The sequence below is a fragment of the Fistularia commersonii genome, chromosome 5 (assembly GCF_037954325.1).
Source record: "Fistularia commersonii isolate RoL2024-O1a breed Wild chromosome 5, RoL_Fcom_v1.0, whole genome shotgun sequence".
NCBI lineage: Eukaryota > Metazoa > Chordata > Actinopteri > Syngnathiformes > Fistulariidae > Fistularia > Fistularia commersonii.
In genome coordinates this window covers 5,542,501-5,562,799 of record NC_141288.1, presented here as the reverse complement: position 1 = coordinate 5,562,799, position 20,299 = coordinate 5,542,501, and the positions used below count along the sequence as shown (strand labels likewise).

The window sequence follows — 20,299 nt, the reverse complement described above, 5'->3', positions numbered from 1 at the left end:
TAACGGCGGTGAAAGTACAACCGGACACAACCGGAAATTGACTTTCAAAATAAAAGTATAAGACTTTTTTAAGGCTACGTAGTAACCAGTAATATTGCATCAACAATCATAATTTTATTCTTTTAACAATATTTTATGCTTATATTTGTGGTTATTTTGGATCAAGCGATCAACACTCCTTATAGTCAATGATTATTTTATTTTTAAAGTATTTATAGGAAGTGCGTTGTTTTGTGATATCTACCTTGACACACTTTGCGAAAATCGCCGTGGCCGAAAAGCTTCGGGAAAAATGGAAAATGCAACAAGCATAAAAACTTTACCCACGGAGATGGTTGCGAGATAAGGAATTACAGCGATGGAACCGAAAGATGTCTCCGCGAAGCGGGGTTTGAACTGACAATGGTGTCGAAGGGGCCGAAAGCAACGATTTCCTGGGAATTCCATTGAAAGTAAATTTAAGTTACTCATGGAGAAAGGAGCAAGTCGGGAGTCATGAGCACAGGTTTGTTTCGCGGGGGAGCTAACTTAACCTAGCCTGGTCCATCTCTGCAAGTTAACTCGCCCTAGTTATTGAGATCTTCGGTTAGACTGAAACAAAACTACGTTACCAGCATTTCTTTTCGCAAAAGGAGGGGGAAAAAAAGACTTGATGCAAATTGAAATGCGGTGGAGCCTCCGCTCTATTTTTACACGCCAGCCGTTTATTACATTTTCCTAATCGCAGCTTCCAGGCAGATGTTGAAGAGGGTTTGCTGGTTTGAACGCTTCGTTTCTTTTCTTTTTTTTTTCCTCTTAAACACCATCGGAATCAGGGTTAGAAATGCGCTTTCCGACCGGCTGCTGCAGGAGCAGCTGGATGGGGTTAAATCCTTTGTCTTATAACCGCTGTCCTGCTGTTGGTGCAACAAGTCAAACTACTCTAGTCTCCCTGGTAACTTCTTTAAGACAAAAAAAAAACTCCGATTTGCGTAAATGTGCACACACTCCTCCTTTCCGCAGAAGTTAACAGTTTTCATTTTTAAAATATCTTGTTTATTTTTTTTCCACGACACGAACAGCCCGGATACCTGGCGCTGCCGTTGTGTTTTTTTTTTTTCTAGAAGGAACAGCATCCAAGGCCCCCGCCGAATTCCCCTTGAAGACTCGCCGATTTATGTGGTTTCCGTTAGTTGTCGGCTCCTAGAGCCAGGGATCTTCTCTCATCCTGTCCCAAAGGCAATTCTTGTGAATTCGGTTTATAGCGTCACTTGCATCATCCCCTCTTTCACCCCCTACCTGGAAAACCCGGTTTCGATTGATGGATTTTTATGGCGCCCCGAACTTTTGCCGAAGTTTCCCGAACGAAAACGAGTGCTGTTCTGCGCCAAAGCGTTTTTTTTTCCACGCTTATTTTTTTCGGCTTTTATTCCTTAAACTTGCCGGGTTTGTAGCGTGGAGATGGGGAAATTGGGTGTTGGGTTAATGCAAGTTTTCTTTTTTTTTTTTTTCTTTCTTTCTTGGCCCGTCGGTCTTTGCAGAAACATCCGCTCGATGACTCCGCTTCTCGTGGTCAAGCCAAAGAAGTTTCGGCCAAGTTAAGCGGAAAAAATATGGATTACAATCACACGTTTTTTCCATGTTTAACCTTTATTTATATATATTAAAAAATATTAAAAAAAAAAAACGTGGCATCATTCACCCATGGCACTTTTTAGAAAGTGACTTTGAAAAAAAAAAATCCTTTTTTTTTTTTTTTTTTTTTTTTTTTTATAGCTGCAAGATACTTATGAACAACCCCGGTGACTTTGCACTGACAGGAAATGTTTGTTTTTTTTAACTCACTGTGTCACAGCACATTCATCTGCCTCAGCAGCAACAAGTACAGGGATTAAACGTGTATTAGTGTTTTTTAAGCAGCAACACAACACCGGGTCACTTTTTGACAGGATTCTCTCTGAATAAATCTTGAAATTTTGACAGTAAAACAATCAGTCACAGGATATATTGTCCAAGATCTCAAAGTAAACGCAAGGAACAATACAGTAATATTTGTCTGATTGCGCCAAAAGAAATCCAAAACAACTGAGGGGAATTTGTTTTCCTACCCTCCCCGCCCGTCGTTCTCCTGTTGACGGAAGCAACCTTTGGTGTCAACTTGATAAAAACAGAATTAGGTGAAATTGGTTGCTCCTTGCGTCTGCTTCGACAAGCATGGCGTTAAATCCGCCCGGGTTAAGATATTTACCCGCGGGCGGGAAATAAGGCATGAGATATTTTCTAAATATTCTTTTCCTTTCACGACATCCTGCGAAATCTGACCTCCTTGTGTTCACATTAAAAAGTTTTTGAGGTCTGCGGTTTAGGTTTTAGTTTTTTTTTATTTAATCCTCCCATCCACGTGAACATTATAGGGATTTGTGTAAAAACGGGCGAACAGGAAGCTGCATTATAAAGTTATTTAAACTACAGCGTATAACCAAACGGAGCCTTGACAGCCGCACAGTTGTCTTTTTTCACTATTTTCAACCCCTCCCCCTTCCCCCAGTTCCTCCCCTCTGACCCCTGAACGCGACCTTTGACCCCAGCCTCACTCCAGCCTGCAGCTGTCCATGCTCATTGTGCTCCGGGCACGAGTAATGGATAACGCCAACATGGCTGAAAGATCCGCAAATAACCCTCTCCTCCTCTGTTTTTCCCCGTGCAGGTGCGAAGAAGCCTCCGTTAGCTCCCAAACCGAAACTCCCCGTCGCCACCAAGCCCTCTCCCCCGCCGATCGCCCCCAAACCGGGTCTCCTCCTGCAGCCCTCCGTCGCCTCCCAGCCTTCGCCCGCCACGCTCAAGAGGACCAAGCCGGCCGTTAAGCCCAAACCCTGCATCCCCAAATCCGCGGCCACCTCCCCGCCGGCCTCGGCACCCCTCCCCAAAGCCGGCAGCCATCTTATTTTATCTCAGGAACAGGAGGAAGCGTTGGAGGATAGCCTCTCGCTCCTCAACTCCAAAAATGGGCTTTTATCCGAGCCCATCCAGCGAGAGTCGGACTACATCATTCCCACCTGCTCCTGCGGGCTCCGGCACTGCTCCCAGTGCCGCTGCCTGGAGAACGGGGGGGATTTGCACAGAGAGCCGCCGAAGAACGGGACGGCGGACAGTTTTGCGGCGGCGAGGCTGCACGAGAGACCGGAATGGCGGCAGGAGGAAGGACCCACGGAAAGAGGCGAGGGCAGCGGGGTTAGTAAGAAGCCCCGGGACAAACCACAGAGGCAGAGGCACAGGGAGCTGCAGGCGCAGACCGGGAACACGTCCGGAAGCTGTCCGGATCTTGCAGAGCCTGACTGTCCGGGAGGAGATCCGCAGGCCGACGCCACGCCGGATTTAGCGGGTAGCATCGTCGCCTCCCCTCCGGACCCCCTCCGGGAGGACCCGGCTCCCCCTGCGGAAAACGTCACGGCGGAAAGCGGCGCGGCTAACCCCGATCCGACCCTGTCGCACCCCGATTTCCAAGTCCCCGCTCCCCCCAGCAAGCCCCTCCCCGTACCCCACCCGCGCAAACTCAGGAAGCCGGCCCTGGTGAGGCAGGACGGCGTGGAGGGCGGCGCCCAGGATCAGACGGCGGAGGAGCAGAAAGCGGAGCTCGAGAAGGAGGACCCCGATGAGAGGGGGAATCTCGCCGGTGTCTCCGTGAGCACGGAAGCCAAGGAGGCGCGACCAGACTCGCGGGCAGATCCTGGCGCCAATGGAGAAGAAGACCCCGACGTTCCCGTCCCGCCCCCTCGCCAGACCTCCCTCTCACCGAGGCTCCAAAGGACAGCCCACATGTTCCCCGCCATTCACAAGAACACCTCGCTCTCTCTCAACCTGCTCTCGCAACCGGAGCTGACGGGCCGCGGCGAGGCGGGCGGGGACCGCCGGGCGGAGGCGGACGACGACGACGACGAGGAGGACGGCTACGGCGACTTCAAGCGCTACCCGATCACGCACAGCCTGCCGAAGCAGATCAAGCTGGGCTGCAACCCTCCCCGGAAGGCGTTTTCGGCCGACGACCAGCAATCGCCGCGGGCGCCGCCCCGGAAGCCTCAAAGGCACAGCCTGCCGGCACCCCCTCCTCCCTCCGTTTGCCCCCCCGCCCCTCCGCACGGGATAACCCTGAGGGAGCTCCCCGCACCTCCTCAAGAGAAAACAGCCTGGCGCTTCACGCGACCCTGCATGACCTTCTTCAGCCGCCAGATGCCCACCAGGAGCAGCGTGCCCCCGAAGAGCCGCGCGCCGACGCTGGGGGGCAAACAGAGGGCGCAGTCCTTCTCCGCCGCCGATTTGGCGACGAGGGCCGACTCTCACAAGAGGGGCCTCTCTTTCCGGAAGCTGCTGGAGCTCAGGCTGTCCGTCAAGATGCTGCCAAAGCTGCTTGCCAAGGGGGGCCAGTCCCTGGACTGCACAAGCGTGGAGCCGCGCCAGGGGGAGAGGAGCTTCGAGCGTCCCAAGAGCTGCATCGGGGAAGGCGACATCGGCGGGGAAGTGGAATACGAGAACGTCCCCCTGTACGAGGAGATCCCGGAGTATATGAACCTGCCTTTCCACGGCGCCCGGCTGGGCTGGCCGCAGGACGCCGACGGCGCCGACATCTACGAGGTGCAGGATCCCTACCACGGATGTCCGGATGGCGAGTACGAGAGGTAGCGCACTTTCTTCGGGAAACTTCTTCTATTTACAGTAGTCTCTCGTTTATTCCGGGGGGGTAACTATACACGAAAATCCAGGAAGCTGCTTCCCATATTATCATTTTGTGATTGATATATATACATGACTGTCTCAGAAAATTAGAATATTGTGATAGAAATATATTGTGATTAAAAAAAAAACAAACAAAAAAATTACTTTTTCATGATATTCCAATATTTTCAGATTGGATTTTTAAGTTTTCTTAAGATGTAAGCCATAATCAGCAATATTGAAATAATAAAAGGCTTGCAATATTTCAGTTGATTTGTAATGGATCCAGAATGTTTGACATTTTTGTTTTTGTAATTGCATTACAGAAGATAAAGAACTTAATCACAATATTCTAATTTTCTGAGACAGTCCCGTATAAAAGCTTTATGACCCCCTTATTTACTTTCCCACGCTTTTATTAACCTTTTATATACTGTTATGAACACTTCCAATACTCTTAAACAAGTAGCAATCGTGCGTCAATGTGATACGGACAAGGTGCAAAAAGCAGGTGATATATTAAAATATATTAAATATATATTAAAATACATTTATATATCAAAAATACACAATATAAAATTGTATCACAGATTAAAAAAATCCGAATTTTGAATCTGTTTTTGAATTTAAATGCACACATCAAACATCTACACCAGGGGTCCCCAAACTTTTTCCTGCAAGGGCCAAATAACTTTTGTAACCGCCGCACATGGCCGTTCCTACACAAGGGGGGGGGGGGGGGGGTGGTCTGAGAGAAAAGGTCTATATCTATTTTTCACAACCATCCAGAACGGTCTAACTGGTATATCGAATTGATTTATTTTTGAAAAAGATGCAACCGTTTGTAACAACGTGACGATCGCAGAGATGTCTAAACGTAAACATTTACTGTTTTCCAGAAAGCCACACATAACCAAAAATGAACCCATTCTGGGATCTTGAGAGGAAAAAAAAAATCAGAAAATAAACAACTACATTATTAATGAAATAAATAACACTGTTTATGAAATAAATAATAACCAAATAACCCTTTTCAAGGTTTTCACAGAAAAAAAAAACTAAGGAACATTAACTTTCTTGTAGACACAACTGTTTGCAGCTCTTTTCACTGTGAAAACCGGAAAGCAAGCAGGCTATGAAACCGAACTGATAACCGACACAACGCATTCCCACGCCATTGGGGTTGTAGAACGGATTTTATCCCAGTAGATTTCATTACGATTATATTTGTGCGTACTCCGAATGGCTCGTTCAAGTCAGAAAAGTAAGCTTACCAATATATGATCATCTCGATTAGACCGGCCAGATTCAGCCCGATTAGCCCGCAAGCCAACCATACTAGGAGCTCCATCAGTTGTGATGCTAACAACCTTTGACCGGTCCAGGTTAAACTCTTCCATGATTCGGCTTACTTTGCCAAAAATATTCTCCCCCGTCGTAGTCCCTTTTGAGATTTTGGAGGGCTGGTAGATCCTCGCACATATCAAAGTTTGCACTAACTCCACGAATAAAATTTAGCAGCTGCGCCGTGTCCGGCACAGCTGTGCTCTCATCCAGTGCTAATGGAAAAAAAAGTCAAATTATTCAAATTATTCAACGCGTCTTGTGATTGTAGTGGCCGACAGACTCACAACATTATAGATATCTTTCATATTGGGACACACCATTTGAGCATTTCTTGACAAATCTCTTTGAATTGAACAAAAAAAATAATGGTTTGTCCACTGCTGGTTAAATACCCTGCATTCTGAATTTATTTTTCTATTACCTAATCTTTTCGCCATTATTCCGTGTTATTTGACAGGGGTGTGTCCAGGATTTTTTTTTTTTTTTTTTTTTTGTTTTGAGGGAGAGGGGTTTCAGATAAGGCACAGACTGCAGAAGGGTGGAATAGAATGGTACGTTCTATGCATGTACAAGTCACGATTACGTGACCAGAATGAAAAAAAAAATCAAAATGCATCTCTGGTATTGTTCAGGGGCCGGGCGAAATGTGGAGGCGGGCCCTATCCGGCCCCTGGGCCGTAGTTTGGGGACCTCTGATCCACACCGTGGTAGTAGCTACAGGTAAAACCATTACATTAGTATCAGAAAACTTGGCTGACAATGAGATTAAAATTAAATATCCAGATTTTTAATCATAGTGGATTTTTCGCCATAACACAGATTTTTTTTTGCAATTTTATATCACAGATTAAAAATCCAGTGAACAGCGAGGGACTACTATATATAATTAAAAATTTTTTTTTTTTACTGTTAATCTATTTTCTGATGAAACTAGTCCAATTACCGCCGTAGACATTGACGCATCTTTTTCTAAAATAAATCAATTCGATATACCAGTTAGACCATTCTGGATGGTTGTAAAAAATAGATATAGTGTTTCTCTCAGACCCCTCCTCTTGTGTGGGAACGGCCATGTGCGGCGGTTTGCTCAGGTGACTGACCTCCCCCCCTCCACCCACTCGGCGTGGGAGCCGGCGGCGTTGCATTTGAACGGCGCATTGATGCGCCGGGCAGGTCGGCCTGTTTTCCTGTGGGTTATTTTCAGTGGCCGCGGCAGGAAATGTCTGAGAATCGCAGAAAATGCCGCACAGCTCTCCAGAACAGGGAAAATAAATCTGCAGCGACCGCCAACCTCCTCCTCCTCCTCTTCCTCCCGGGCCTGCCCTCCCTCCTCCTGCCGTTAGCCTCTTGTTAACCTCGCTGCTCCATTTCTGTGTTCCTGTGTGAAAAAAAAAAAAAAAAAAGAAAACCCCAGAGGTCCCACTTTGGTCGTCATCTCCGCTGAATCGACAAACAACGCGTCTGCAGAGCCGCGTTTTAGAAAAACGAACCAGACCTGATAGATGTTATCGTCTCGTAGCATAGAGGCAGCTTTTTGAGGAAAAAGGGGTAAAGATTGTTGTGAAAAATGTACATCCGGTTCGGTAGAGGGGTGGAAAAAAAAAACATGCGAGAGTTAAATGTCAACATCTTTGCTAGAAATGTCTCAAAATCTTATCTACTGTTTTTTTTTTTTTTTTTTTTACAGTGATCAGCGTTTATTATTGAGCAGTAATTCCTGCTAAGAAGCTAATTATGTTAAACGAAAAATAGAATTTAAACATTGAGGGTTGTTAGTTCGATTACCTGGTCGTTCCCGATTGCAGTTCTGCCGCCATCGCTACCTGAGTGCATCTGTGAGCGGGCGATTGCTTTCTAGCGTAACGCTATTGGAATTTACCATTCGTTCATTCATTCAATGCACCCAATGCATGCAACCATTCACTCTCATTCATGCGTCACATAGCGACATAAAACTATTCACTTGCAAGAAGGTTTCTGGTTCGATTCGGAAAGGGAGAAGGCTGTGTCTGCCTGCGTTTCCTCCTACAGTCCAAAAATATGCAGTTGGTTCATTGGAGACCTTGGATTTCTCAGATGTGTGAATAAGTGAGTAAATAGCTATATGTCTCTATGTGTGGCCCATTTAAAGAAAAATGAGAAATTGTCCAAAAGAATTACTCAATGCCGTTAAACTTCAAAAAAAAAAAAAAAATGATGTGACTCCTCCCGATGCAAACTAATTGTAAAATGAGTCATTTCTTTGATGGTGGAGCCGCCGAGGAAACTTGCAGTCACAGTTTTAACATCCACAACCACCATGTCCAAACCTCTGCTTCCCCCCCCATCCCAAAATCGAGAGCTCACAAGACAAAGGAACATAATCTGGAATTTATAAAAAATAACAGGCCTGGATTTTCTCCTGGTTTTAGATAATCGATAAATGCATAAATATTCATTTGTTTATTTTCTGATATATTAATATTGCCTATAATGCTATAATGATGGAGAGAGAATTTGAATGAAGCTTCATACAAGGTTTTCGGAAGATTAATTGATTCCAGTGTTTATTTTTATTTATTTTTTTTATTAATTTATTCAGGGGGGTTTTTCTTTTCAAATATACATTAAAAAACGCAAATTCACCGTCTAAATTTGGTGTCTAATCAACCGGTGATTTGATTTGTATCGTCTGAATCCTCAGGGCGAATCATGCTGACATTTATATAAATTACAGAAAAAAATAAAGTGTTCAGAACTTAACACTTTTTGATCACGCTTTAATTTGCACCGTGGAACAAGATGAATAGTCAGTCATTTAGATAATGATTAAGGGCTGGATTCTGGGATTTCGGCAGTCATTAAAGTTGCACAAGGATTTATTTTTTTCATTTTAATAATTTGTGTTAATTTTAAGTAATCAATTACAGGGGAAAAAAATTACACGCTAGGAATATTTAATTGCACTGTAGTATGCACATTTGAACGTATCTCCGTGCAGGACTTCCAGAGGGACAGATTCCACAAATGCGCGTTAGCATGATGAACGAGGCGGATGGGGTGACACCACTTGAAATTTTAAACAAATTAAAATTTTGCACACGATGCAGTTTGAACAAACGTGTTTGAACTTGCGCTCAGGTCACTAATATTAGCTTTGTATGAGCGAGCGCAGCGCTAATGCTAACTCTGCTGTGAAAAACAACAGCATGGCTAACAGTGTGGCCTGTTAACACTCGGGGTTCAAATCCAGAAACAAAATGTCAAAGCCGCTTCCGATACTTCTAACTTTTGAAAAATTGCCAAATCCGCTGGTGAGATGGATCTGTTCTCCATGGTAGATAATCGGGGGTTACTGGTTTGATTCAGCTGATGAGAATTATAAACAATCGTCCAGAAAGACAATGTCAAAACAAACCCGGCTGAAAGGAAGTGAAGTAAAACAGGTCATGTTGATGGGACACAGGTCTGTTTACTTGCCTATCAGTCAGTTGTTGACTAATGGGAAAATAAACGCAATTTTAACCAGTTGATCTCATATATATTGATTCATTCGTTAAACCAGTGGTCCCCAACCCCCGGGTCGTGGACAGGTACCGGTCCGTGGATCAGTTGGTACCAGGCCGCCCAAGAAATAATCATTATTATTTACGTTGGATTTATTATCTGAGCTTGAACAATCTTTATTTTGAAAAATATTTTATTATGAAAAATTACCAAAATCTCCTGGTCACCAAAAATGTAACTCGCATGCTAGCAAAATGAATAAAAAAACAGACGTCGGACGGAAAGGTTTCTTTTCGAAGGGGGAAAGGTCTAGTGAAGAGACTGAGGAAGAGCCTACAACTTCCAAGAAAAGGAAAGATTTTAACAGACAATACCAGGAGTTCTACATGAAATGTGGATTTATCGTAACAGGTGATTCCCACAGACCGAGCCGCTCTGCATGATATGCGGCAAGAGCATCGGGGTCAAACTCTGGCCCGCGGGCCAAATTTGGCCCGCACTGTAATTATATTTGGCCCGCAAAGCCATACCAAATTACTATTAGAGCTGGCCCGCCGGGATAGTCTACAGTGCATGTACCACTAATTCTACAAATCCCAGAATTTTCTGCGGGTGTTTTGGCACAAAAATCCCAACAGGACCCATAAACGTCCTCTCCTCTGTGTACAGTAGTCATAGCAACCTTATGCTAATACTGGCAGCCTGCTACTTTGGCAGAAAACAGGACTTTGCATGTGTGCAATATTAAGTTATATATTGTACAGTATACTCTTGTTTTTCGCGGGGGTTACGTTCCAAAAAGAACCCGTGATAGGCAAAATCCGTGAAGTAGAAACCTTTATTTTTTTTTTACAATTATTATACAATTAAAAACTCTATCATACACTGCTGCTGTCGTCCTTATGTTTTTTTCTTCCTTCTTTATGGAAAGAACAGAAGATTCATTAATTCCGTAATGCCGACCTATAGCCGCATAGCTTTTACCTTCCCTTAGCATGTCCAGAAGTTTAACTTTATCTGCGATAGATAGCGTCTTCCGCTGCTTTTTGGGCCCTGCCGCAGGTGCTTTTGTCGGTCCAGAGCGTTTTGTCAACATTATGGGTTTTAGAGAAACTTGAAATTGCAAGAGAATTTGCACGTACGTAATGTACATTTGGCAAGCTGTTTTACGTACGTGTACATATTAAATTATTGACGCACAGGTAGAGAAGAAGCGGAGTGACTTTTTAGCCAATCAGAATGCAGAACACAATGCACGATGCAAATCCGCGAAGTAGCAAAACTGTGAAAAGTAAACCGCGTTATAGCGAGGGATCACTGTATAGTGTTAAGCTATGTTTGTTACATATTTAGTTTTTATTGTTTGGGTCCATATGAAAAGGTTCATTGTTATACTGGAGGAAGATTTTTTTTCTATGAATTTTAATGTTGGCCCGTGACTTTTTCCCAGTTGTGAATTTTGGCCCACTGTGTATTTGAGTTCGACACCCCTGGGCAAGAGGCAATGAAGCCCTCAATAAACTCATGTTATGTTGTTGGCGCAATTTTACGAGGATGCTGCTAATAAAGTTGCATACGAGTACACAGTGGATTCACGTTTATTATTAGTTTATTGTTATAATCGCAATATAAACAATATATTTGTCTCCCCCTATATATGTCAAGCGTTGACTGGTCCGTGGTGATAAAAAGGTTGGGGACCACTGGATTTAACAACTTCAATCTATTTTTTGTGATTAATCGTAATTAATTATCGTATTAATTAGCTCATCCAGGCTAATTTTAGCCTAATGAGCTTAGATGTGATACCTCCACTTGAACATCAACGTTTCAAACACAAATCATTTACTTTTTTGTCCAATAACATGACATTATTTATTATTTTATAACAATTATTCTCACGTATCCTGACCAGACCTGACCGGCATCCGCTGCTGACTCATGTCTTCAATTAATTTATTAATGCTTCATTTAAATACTTAAAATACTTCATTTAAGGCACTGTTTTGGTGCAGTTGACAAAAGATGGGTTGAATAACTCTCAGTCTGACCCCACCACTCGCATCGCTTGCCGCCAGGCCAGGTCACCCCTCAGTTTTTGGTTATTTTTTTTTTTTTATTTTCGGCATCTTTTTTCGGGGGGTAGACGACCATCTGCTCGCTGGAAAAGGCTGCTGCGGGAGTCTAAAACAAGGAGGGCAGAGCCGCGGGCCGCCAATCAAAACAGGCCGAAAGATGCTGAGGTGTCTGGCGCGAAGCAGTCGGGGGGGGGGGGGAGAAGAACTGCAGAGTCAGGCGATGGTTCTCCGCGGGTTCGTCACCGCCGCAGACTCCGACCACGGCGGCCGATTTCAACAGAGATTCCTTTGTCAATGAGAGAATTACAAAAAATTTTTTTTTTCGTTTCCACTAAAATGATGAAACCTCCCATTCACTACAGGGGCCAAAAAAAAAAAAACAAATTTAGCACCTCGTGTTTACTACTAGTTAACCAGCTAATGCATTTGGCGTAACATTGAGAATAATCGCTCTCGACATTTGCCGCTATTTAGGCTCCGGTGAGTCACGCTGGTCCTGATAGTGGGTCCAGACTTCTCCCCGTGACAGATGGCACGGTTTTTATTTCCGCTATTTAGCCCCTGGCACCGACGGCGATGAGTTCAAGGACCGCGTTAGGCTGCGTTCAGGTACGAACCCCAGCCATCCAAACAATCTTATCCTGCCTCGGTCCGGAATTCCAAGTTTTTTTTCTGAGACCTCAGCGAACGAATTTTTCCCAGGCTGTTAAGTTTCGTAGCTTCGGGCTGCAAACAAGCGGCGCTCTGTGTCCGACCGAGCGTGTTGGAATGCTCCGCCATAGAGAGGAAGAGAAAAGGAGGAAGACTTGATGGAAGGGGGGAGTGAGTTTGCGTGAAGTTTTTAGGTGAAAGACGGAGGAAGTTGTGTAAAATGGGCCGACGAGAGTGAAAAGAAACATTTTTGGAATCTCAATTCATATCCACCCTTTATTTTGAGACTTTTCAACGTCCAACTTCTGTGTTGCTTTGACCCCTTGCGATCATTTAGTTACGATATCGGTAAACCATAAAGTTTAGTCTTACTAATAATATAAAAGAAAAAGGTTTTTTTTGAAAGGGTGAATTGAATCTAAGGTTCTCCAACGTTTACAAGCAGAACCGGGTCGTTCCTCAGCCCCCCCAAGTTTTCTGTCTGGACATTCGGAATCCGAATGTCAGACAATTGAAGGTCGAAACTGTTATGGTACGCGGACAGGAAACGTCACATTAAACGCCTAACTGAAGAGTTATGTGTCGAGTGCAGGCCACCGCTTTAAATAAACTATTAACTCCACGTGACCCCCCCCCCCCCCCTCCATTTACCCCCCTGCGTCCTCGTATGGGGACGCTGACACCAGTCAATGTAAACACCATGTGGAGTCACTCCTTAGCAAGTCCTGACACCAGAGATGACAAAATAAATAAAGCTAGCAGACTCGCAGTAGTACCGTTCCTTACGAATTCACCAAAACGTTGCCGAACTGAATCAACGTTTCCCATTAAAATCGATGTAAATCCCACTGATCTGTTTGCCAGCACCAAAAAAAAAAAAACATACCGTATCCTTTGAAACTGTTTTATGGGTTTATTTATGGTAGAAATACAGAAAGAAATTAAGCTTAATTATTTCCGTGTTTTTGGTGTTGCTAGCACTTGTACTCTGTATTTCCTTCACTAAATCAGCAAATTAATGCTAATGCTATCTCCGGCAAGCTGTCTTTCATTAATTCAAGCTAACAATGATTTTTCTACTTCTTTCTTCTACTTCTTTCTACTTTCTAGACTTGAGACATTTGCTTCGTCAACCCAGTCATACCATTAGCCAAATTGAAGCGGCTGCCTTTAGTGCACCTTTGGCCTTCAGGATCGTACGGACGGTTGACTTAGCTATGTTGTAGTTCTTGGCGAGTAACGCAAACACCATTCTCACAGTAACTATTATTTTCTTCTTCAAATTATTCTTAACACCACTGGCTCTAAGACTCATCCCTTTTTTGGGGAACCATAATGAGAGCTAACTTACTGGAAAAAAAGCCTAATAACAGGAGTACGCGATGATGAACGATGTAAACAACACGGTGTACTATCGCGCAACTGCCGCTACGAGTTTGTTTGTGCACCGAAACTTGTCCGCAGCTCGATCGGCTGATTTGTTCGTGATTAGGAGGAATTTGTAAGAAGCCAAAGGCCTCCTGCCTTTTAAAATTTGGTGTCTACGAGGGATGGCCTGTGAATTAGAAGGGGGTGACGCAGCAAGAAGGGCCTTGGTTCGATTCCAGCAGGGGTCGGCAACCTTCAACACCCAAAGAGCCATTTGGACCCGGTTTCCTCGGAAAAGAAAACACTGGGAGCCGCAATTACTTTTTGACGTCTAAAATAAAGGTACCACTGTATATATTGCTTTTCATTACCTTTACACTTTGTATAAACAACTGTGAAGTGTGTTGCTTCTGAAATTCACAAAGTATTACGGAAAAAAAATCAGATTTTATTTATGTAATGAACTCATTTTGAGCTTTGGGCTTTCAGAGCGTGTAGCGGAGCCTTGACCTGAATTTCAAAAATAAATCGGGAAAAAAAATCACATTGTCAGTAAGCAATAAAAAATAAATATTTGCAAAATATCTTCATAAATATTTATTTTACCTGGTTTATGGGACTTTTGCTCCTGAACTTCTGCGCACAGCATCTGCAAATCGGGACTTTACCGGCTGGGGGGGCATACCGGCTTCTGCGAGTGTGACGTTATTTTGAGCGGCGAAAAATAATAAATATAATTTTATTTAATATTTCAAGATCACAATAATCTTCCAACTTAGAACTAAAAGTTAAAAAAAATGAAATTCAATTAAATATTTATAGTCTATTTTCCCAAGCCACTCGGAGCCGCAGTGTAAAGATAAAAGAGCCGCGGGTTGCCGACCCCTGTTGTAGACTTTGCATGTTCTACCCTTGGTTTCCTCCCGGTTGATCAGTTGCAGACGCCAGATCGCCAAATGAGAGCGTGAACGTTTGTCCCTGCGATCGTCCGACGACCGATCCAGGTCATACCGTCTCACCCAATGACAGCCGGGAAAGCCCCCGCTTCTTGAAAACTCAATATTCCAACAAAATGCTCACATTTTATATCGATGAAAGTCCTGCTGATTCCCCACAGCGAGGAGAAATTAAGCAAGCAGGACCAAGACCACATGTTTGCAAAACTTTTTTTTTTTTTTCGCTTGCCAATGAACCCCGCAGCGTTCCTTGCATGCAAAACGGCGAGAGCAGGCTGTTCCTGAAAGCAGCAGCCCGTATTATTATTTCTCCCTCGTCCGCGTCCAATGCAAACGGTTCCCGGCTGTTTGTTTACTTCGTTTTCATCTCCAGTCCGTTCGCTTCCTTTGCAGGGATGGTTGCCAACTCCCCCCCTCCCGACCCCAGCGACACATGGGAGTTTGTTTTTAAGTGTTTAAGTGAGTGTCGGAGCAGATATGAAATACAGGTCGGTGTTATAACTGAACCGAGGTCAAAAACAACAAAAAAGTCGGATATAACCAACAAACATGGCCGTCAAGGCTAATATTAGCCTGATTAGCTTAGATGTGATACCTCCACTTGAACATCAACGTTTCAAATAAAAATCATTGACTTTTTTGTCCAATAACATGACATTATTTATTATTTTATAACGATTATTCTCACGTATCCTGAGCAGACCTGACCGGCATCCGCTGCTGACACATGTTTTTTTTTTTTTTTTTCTTGGTTTTGTCCCTGCTAAGCGTTTTCATCAGACAAGAATCTGTATTCAGTGACACCCAAAGCCAATATTTGCTCATCCTGGATACAGAAAGAGTACCAAACTATCCAGGATGATTGACAGCTCATCCTTCCAGTTGTTTCCTGTCGCTGTTTCAAGGGCAATGGTTCAAATGGTTGTCTGGCAAACGCAAAAAGAAAATAGTGAAAATCTGCTATGTAATTAACACTTCTGTGCTGCCAAAAGGGGAAATACGCTTAGGTTAAAATAACAAAACAAAAGCCGTGTGAAAAAAAAATCACGAATCGGCTGCAGATGACTCGGGACGCGCAAACATCCAGGCGCTGCCAGGAAACCCGGCATGGCAAAAACAGATGCCGCCAAATTAGATTTAGCTTTGATTTAATTGCAATAAATTGGTCAGAAAAAGATGCTGAAATGTCAAAATCAGTATGTCGAGCGAGTGCAAGGTTTCAATACGGCCCTTTGTCGGATCCGTTCACGGGAGCGGAATTTCCGAGAAGCAGCTGGGATGGAAGTTTGACGTGCAGTCGCCTAGATTTGTGGACACACTCCTGAATGCAATTTTTTTTTTTTTTTTTTTGTTGTTGTTGCTGTTATTCTATTTATCCAAATTAGCCTGAGTAGAACAACTTTAAGAGATCGACACTTGCATCAAAAGCGGATTTTTGTAGATTTTCGAAGGAGCTATCACGCTAATTTTCCCAAGAGCCTTTTTGCAGAGGGGTTTGGTCGCCGTGGCGATCCAATGGAGGCATCAGTAGAATCTGCAGACCGATCAAGACATTTTCATCGATTTCTCAGGAAATATTACGCAGAACCTTGGAGGTGGTTGCCGCTTATAAAACGCCTATGTACTTTATCATGCTGACAGTTAAATAGTTTTATTTTTATTATTTTGGACGTCGTGGTTCGTATCTTTCTGCATCTTGTTCATTTTTTTTTTGCACACATGACGCTCTGCTCGAGGATATTCATTTCCCAAGTCGAGATGTCTGAACACTCCGGTTGCCGAATAAATCGCAAGGTTATAGATATTTTCCTTTTTTGGGGGGGGGGGGAATGTATCTGGTGATTCAAGAATTTTGATTGACAGTGACAGATGAATCTTGCATCTTTTTACAGGGAGACAATAATAATAATCATTGTCGTCATCATCATGATAATCATAATTCAGAATAACAATATTATTAAAATCGCTGCATTTATTTCGGGCTGTCATTGCTTTCATTAACCTTGCAGTTGAAGGGACGGCCGCTCTACCAACTTATTATTTTTAGTATTCAGTAATGTATTTCTTCAACAAACAATAATTATTGTAGCTTATTATTGTTATTTATAATAATTCTTTTTATAATTAAAGTATTTTTTATTTAATTACCATTATTTATTTATTTATTTATTTATTTATTTATGATTATCTATTTTTATCTCTTTAATCATTTAATAAATATATGTATATTTCATTGTTAATATAATACAGTATGTTTACCTATTTTTTCTTCTTTTTTTTTTTTACTTCGTGGGGTGCAAGCAGCAGCTGGCCGAGGCAGGACATCCACTCGGAGGAGGACGAGATCCACAGCTCCGACGAGGAGGAGGAGGACAACAGCTCCACATCCAGCAAGGAGGAGGTGGACCGGCAGGTAAGCGCCGGCCTCCGGAAGCAACCACGCGCACGCCTGTGTTTTTCAAAACCATTTATCGATTCGGTGTCTTCGGCAACGCAATGCAAAGGTGGACGTGTCCTGAGCCACTTAAGAGGGGCGTCTCTCTACGGATGATCCTGGTGATTCAGTCAATTGGCATGTTTACAATTGCTTTGTCACCCGGTCCAATGTTTTTTTTATTTTTATTTTTTTTATTTTTTTTGTGCAAAGCTATTTTTTTTCACACACCTTAAAAAACATAAAGTTCTCCCTGACATTTGTTTTGTAAACACGCACCTCCCGCCATGTGTTTCCATCGCCGCTCCCACAAGTGTGTGTTGTGTGGGGTAAGGAAACACAGTAGGTTTCACAAGTTCAGAAATAGCTTTCTAGATAACCGAGAGGAGTATTCTATTTATTTATTTTCTTTTAAATCCCCCCGTCCGATACCCCTGATATCAGACGCCCCGGCAGTGATAAGGACCGGCAGGGCTGTATCGGTGAAGGGGAGGTGGGGTGGTCAAGGACGGCGTCCAAAATTAAGTCAACAAGAGCCCGCCCCCGTTACCATTCCACAACACACACCAGACAGAGGGAGGGAAGTGGGTGAAGCCGCTGCTCTACTTTCACCCCCCCCGCCCCCCTCCGCCTCCGCCACCGGCTCAGTCCTGATGGTTCTCCGCAGCGGAACGGTACCGGGGGGTCGGGGTGGGGGATCATGGTGACCTGCAGCGTAAGTGTTAGGGTGGGAACTAACGCCGACAACGCAACCGCCTCGCCCATGCGGAACGTTTACCCTCTCTTTTCAGCAGGAGGACGAGCTGAAGAGGAAGAAGGTGGTGCACATCGCCCAGGAGATCATGAGCTCTGAGAAAGTGTGAGTGAAGCGGCGAGTCCTCCTTGGTACGGCCTTGAACTGAGCGACGGTTTAACGCTCCTCTCTCTGCTTGTCGCGCAGGTTCGTGGACGTCCTGAAGCTTCTCCACATAGTAAGTGCCCCATTTATTTCATTCAAGTCTCTTCACCGTCAGCTGGATTTTTTGATAGAGATATTGAAAGAGTGAATGATTGTATATCTTTAAATGAGAGGGTTGCATGTCTTTATATGGCGTGTGAATGAAAGTGAATGGTTGCATATCTTTATGTCGTGCGAATCCGTAGTTGCATTTCTCTTTGTGCACGTGCGAATAAGAGGGTGATGGACCGGCGACGGCTCCGGGGTTGAACCCTGCCTCTCGCACAACGACGGCTGCGCCGACCCCGAGCTGCAGGATAAGTTGGGTAGATAAGGAATGAATGAAGATCTGATCAGTTTGCCGTCTCCACGCTCCTGTCTGAACACCGGCTTTGTTTAGACCTTGAAGATCGGTTGACATTTGGTCACGACGCTTTTGATTCAGATGAAGCGGCTTTATGTACTTGTAAAACAAAAAAATAAAAAAAAAATAAAAATCCAAATGCATCTTTGGCATAAAATCAGATTTTAACTCCATCATACTGACTCCCATCCGACATTAGCTGAGCTCCATCAAAACAGCAATAGGGAAGTTTTTTTTTCCCGAGCAATCCACAAAGAGAATTCCCCGGTTTAAAATTTAAATTTAAGTTTAATTTTAATTAATTAAATTTTTTTTTTTTTTTTTTTTTGCATATGGGAATGGGTGTCCGTCACCCGTCTGTCACCGCGCCTGGGATGAGTACAGCGTTCGTTTCGGAGCCGAGGCTTTAAATGTCACAAGCCTTTTGCTTTTTTTTTTTTTTTCCTTTGCAGTTACTTGTTTTTTTTTTTAACTCTCAGTGTCGGCAGGCAGTTAAACCCAATGCCGCTTTGATCCGCTACGCCGCCGCCGCCCAAAGACACCACTGAGGCTGCCCTGCTCATAGATTCTGTCTCAACTTAATAGCCGGTCTGGTAACGGCGGCGCAAGCCGTGTTATTTCCCCTGATAAATGAAAGGTCTCCCCTGACATACGTGTTGTCAGGTTCTCTTCATTTATTTTTTACTTTCCTTTCCCCCCGAGGCTTGCGAGTTGCGTGCGGTTTAGTTTCGGTCGTAATTGCAGCCCGGCTGTTCATTGTTGGAAAATCTGACTGTGGGTATTTTTTTTTTTTTTACTTTAAAGATTTAGTTGCTTTATTATTTATTTTTATATGTTTATACAATATTACGAGTTGCTTGAAATTAGATTCCCTGTAGGCGTCGCAAATGTTTTGGAGGAGATAATGAAGCGTGTGGACGATTCCTCCTCTGGCGTTTCAGCCTCTTTTTTTTTTTTTTTTTTTTTTGCAAAGGATGTGCCCACAAAAAAAAAAAAAAGAAAAAAGAAAAAAAAAAAGGAGGACAGCGGTCAGTTGTTAGAAGAGGCATTTCAAAAATGGTGTATTTTGTTTTTGTTGTGTTTTTTTTTTTTTTTTATACAGCCGTGTGAGACCGGGTAATAAAACACACACACAAGCCAAACCACATTTGGTGATCTGTATGACTAGAACTGTGTGGGGGGAGAAAGAAAAAAAAAAAAAAAAAAAAGACACCCATATTAGTCTTTAAATTCGACAATTTGTTATGTGACAGATGATCACAATTAAATAATAGTAAGCGCCAAATGTAAAAAAGCGATTAACTCAAATTAACTCAGTTAATTCATATGTAAATACACAAATAAAATCGCAAAGACTTAAAATATGCGCTCCCCTGAATGACTGAGGAATACCATGTGACGGGATGCACGTGATAATTTACTGGACGGATGAGTGTGTGTGTGTGTGGGTGTGTGTGTGGGGCGGGGGGGGGGGGCCAGGTCAGTCTATTATTTGTGCCTCCTGTGCTTTCGTAGAGTTCCCCCCCCCCTCCCCTCCATGTATTCATGCATTGTTTTAAAAAGCATACTGACTGGGAAGGGGTGTTGCTTTATTTATTTTTGCTTTGTTTTTTTTTTTCTTTTCTCCGCACTACGATTTGCCGTAACGCCAATCGGGTGATTTCCGCTCATGTTTGCACGCAGCTGAACGGGGGATGGGCGGGATCGCAGGTGAGAGCGCAGAAAGTCAAGGCCCCACCCGTCCGATGGCTTCCGGGGTGAGGCCTTGTAGGAAAAAAAATTGGTTTCCTGTGGCTGACGGTTTGGGGAGGAGGAGGGGTTTTTTTGGGGGGGGGCGCTCTGTCTAAGAAAAGAGGTCAGCGCGCATTCTTCTCCATCCTCGGACTGCCTGGCCGCACAGCAGCTGCTTCCTCAGGCCGCGGAGACGACCTCCAGACACACACATACCAGGATAATCCTCGGTGTGTGTGTGTGTGTGTGTGTGGGAGG

The 20,299-nt window shown here is 43.8% G+C and overlaps 1 protein-coding gene across 1 annotated transcript in view; it reads left to right on the top strand.

The window, feature by feature from the left end:
- The first annotated feature begins 270 nt into the window (after nt 1-270).
- fgd6 (FYVE, RhoGEF and PH domain containing 6) overlaps nt 271-20,299 on the top strand; it is a 34,619-nt gene continuing 14,590 nt past the window's right edge. Inside the window, exons 1-5 of the mRNA XM_086146612.1 lie at nt 271-505; nt 2,687-4,652; nt 16,880-16,988; nt 17,801-17,868; nt 17,950-17,980. Coding sequence (XP_086002738.1) covers nt 496-505; nt 2,687-4,652; nt 16,880-16,988; nt 17,801-17,868; nt 17,950-17,980 — 2,184 coding nt within the window. The 5' untranslated portion in view covers nt 271-495. The remainder of the gene's footprint in view (nt 506-2,686; nt 4,653-16,879; nt 16,989-17,800; nt 17,869-17,949; nt 17,981-20,299) is intronic.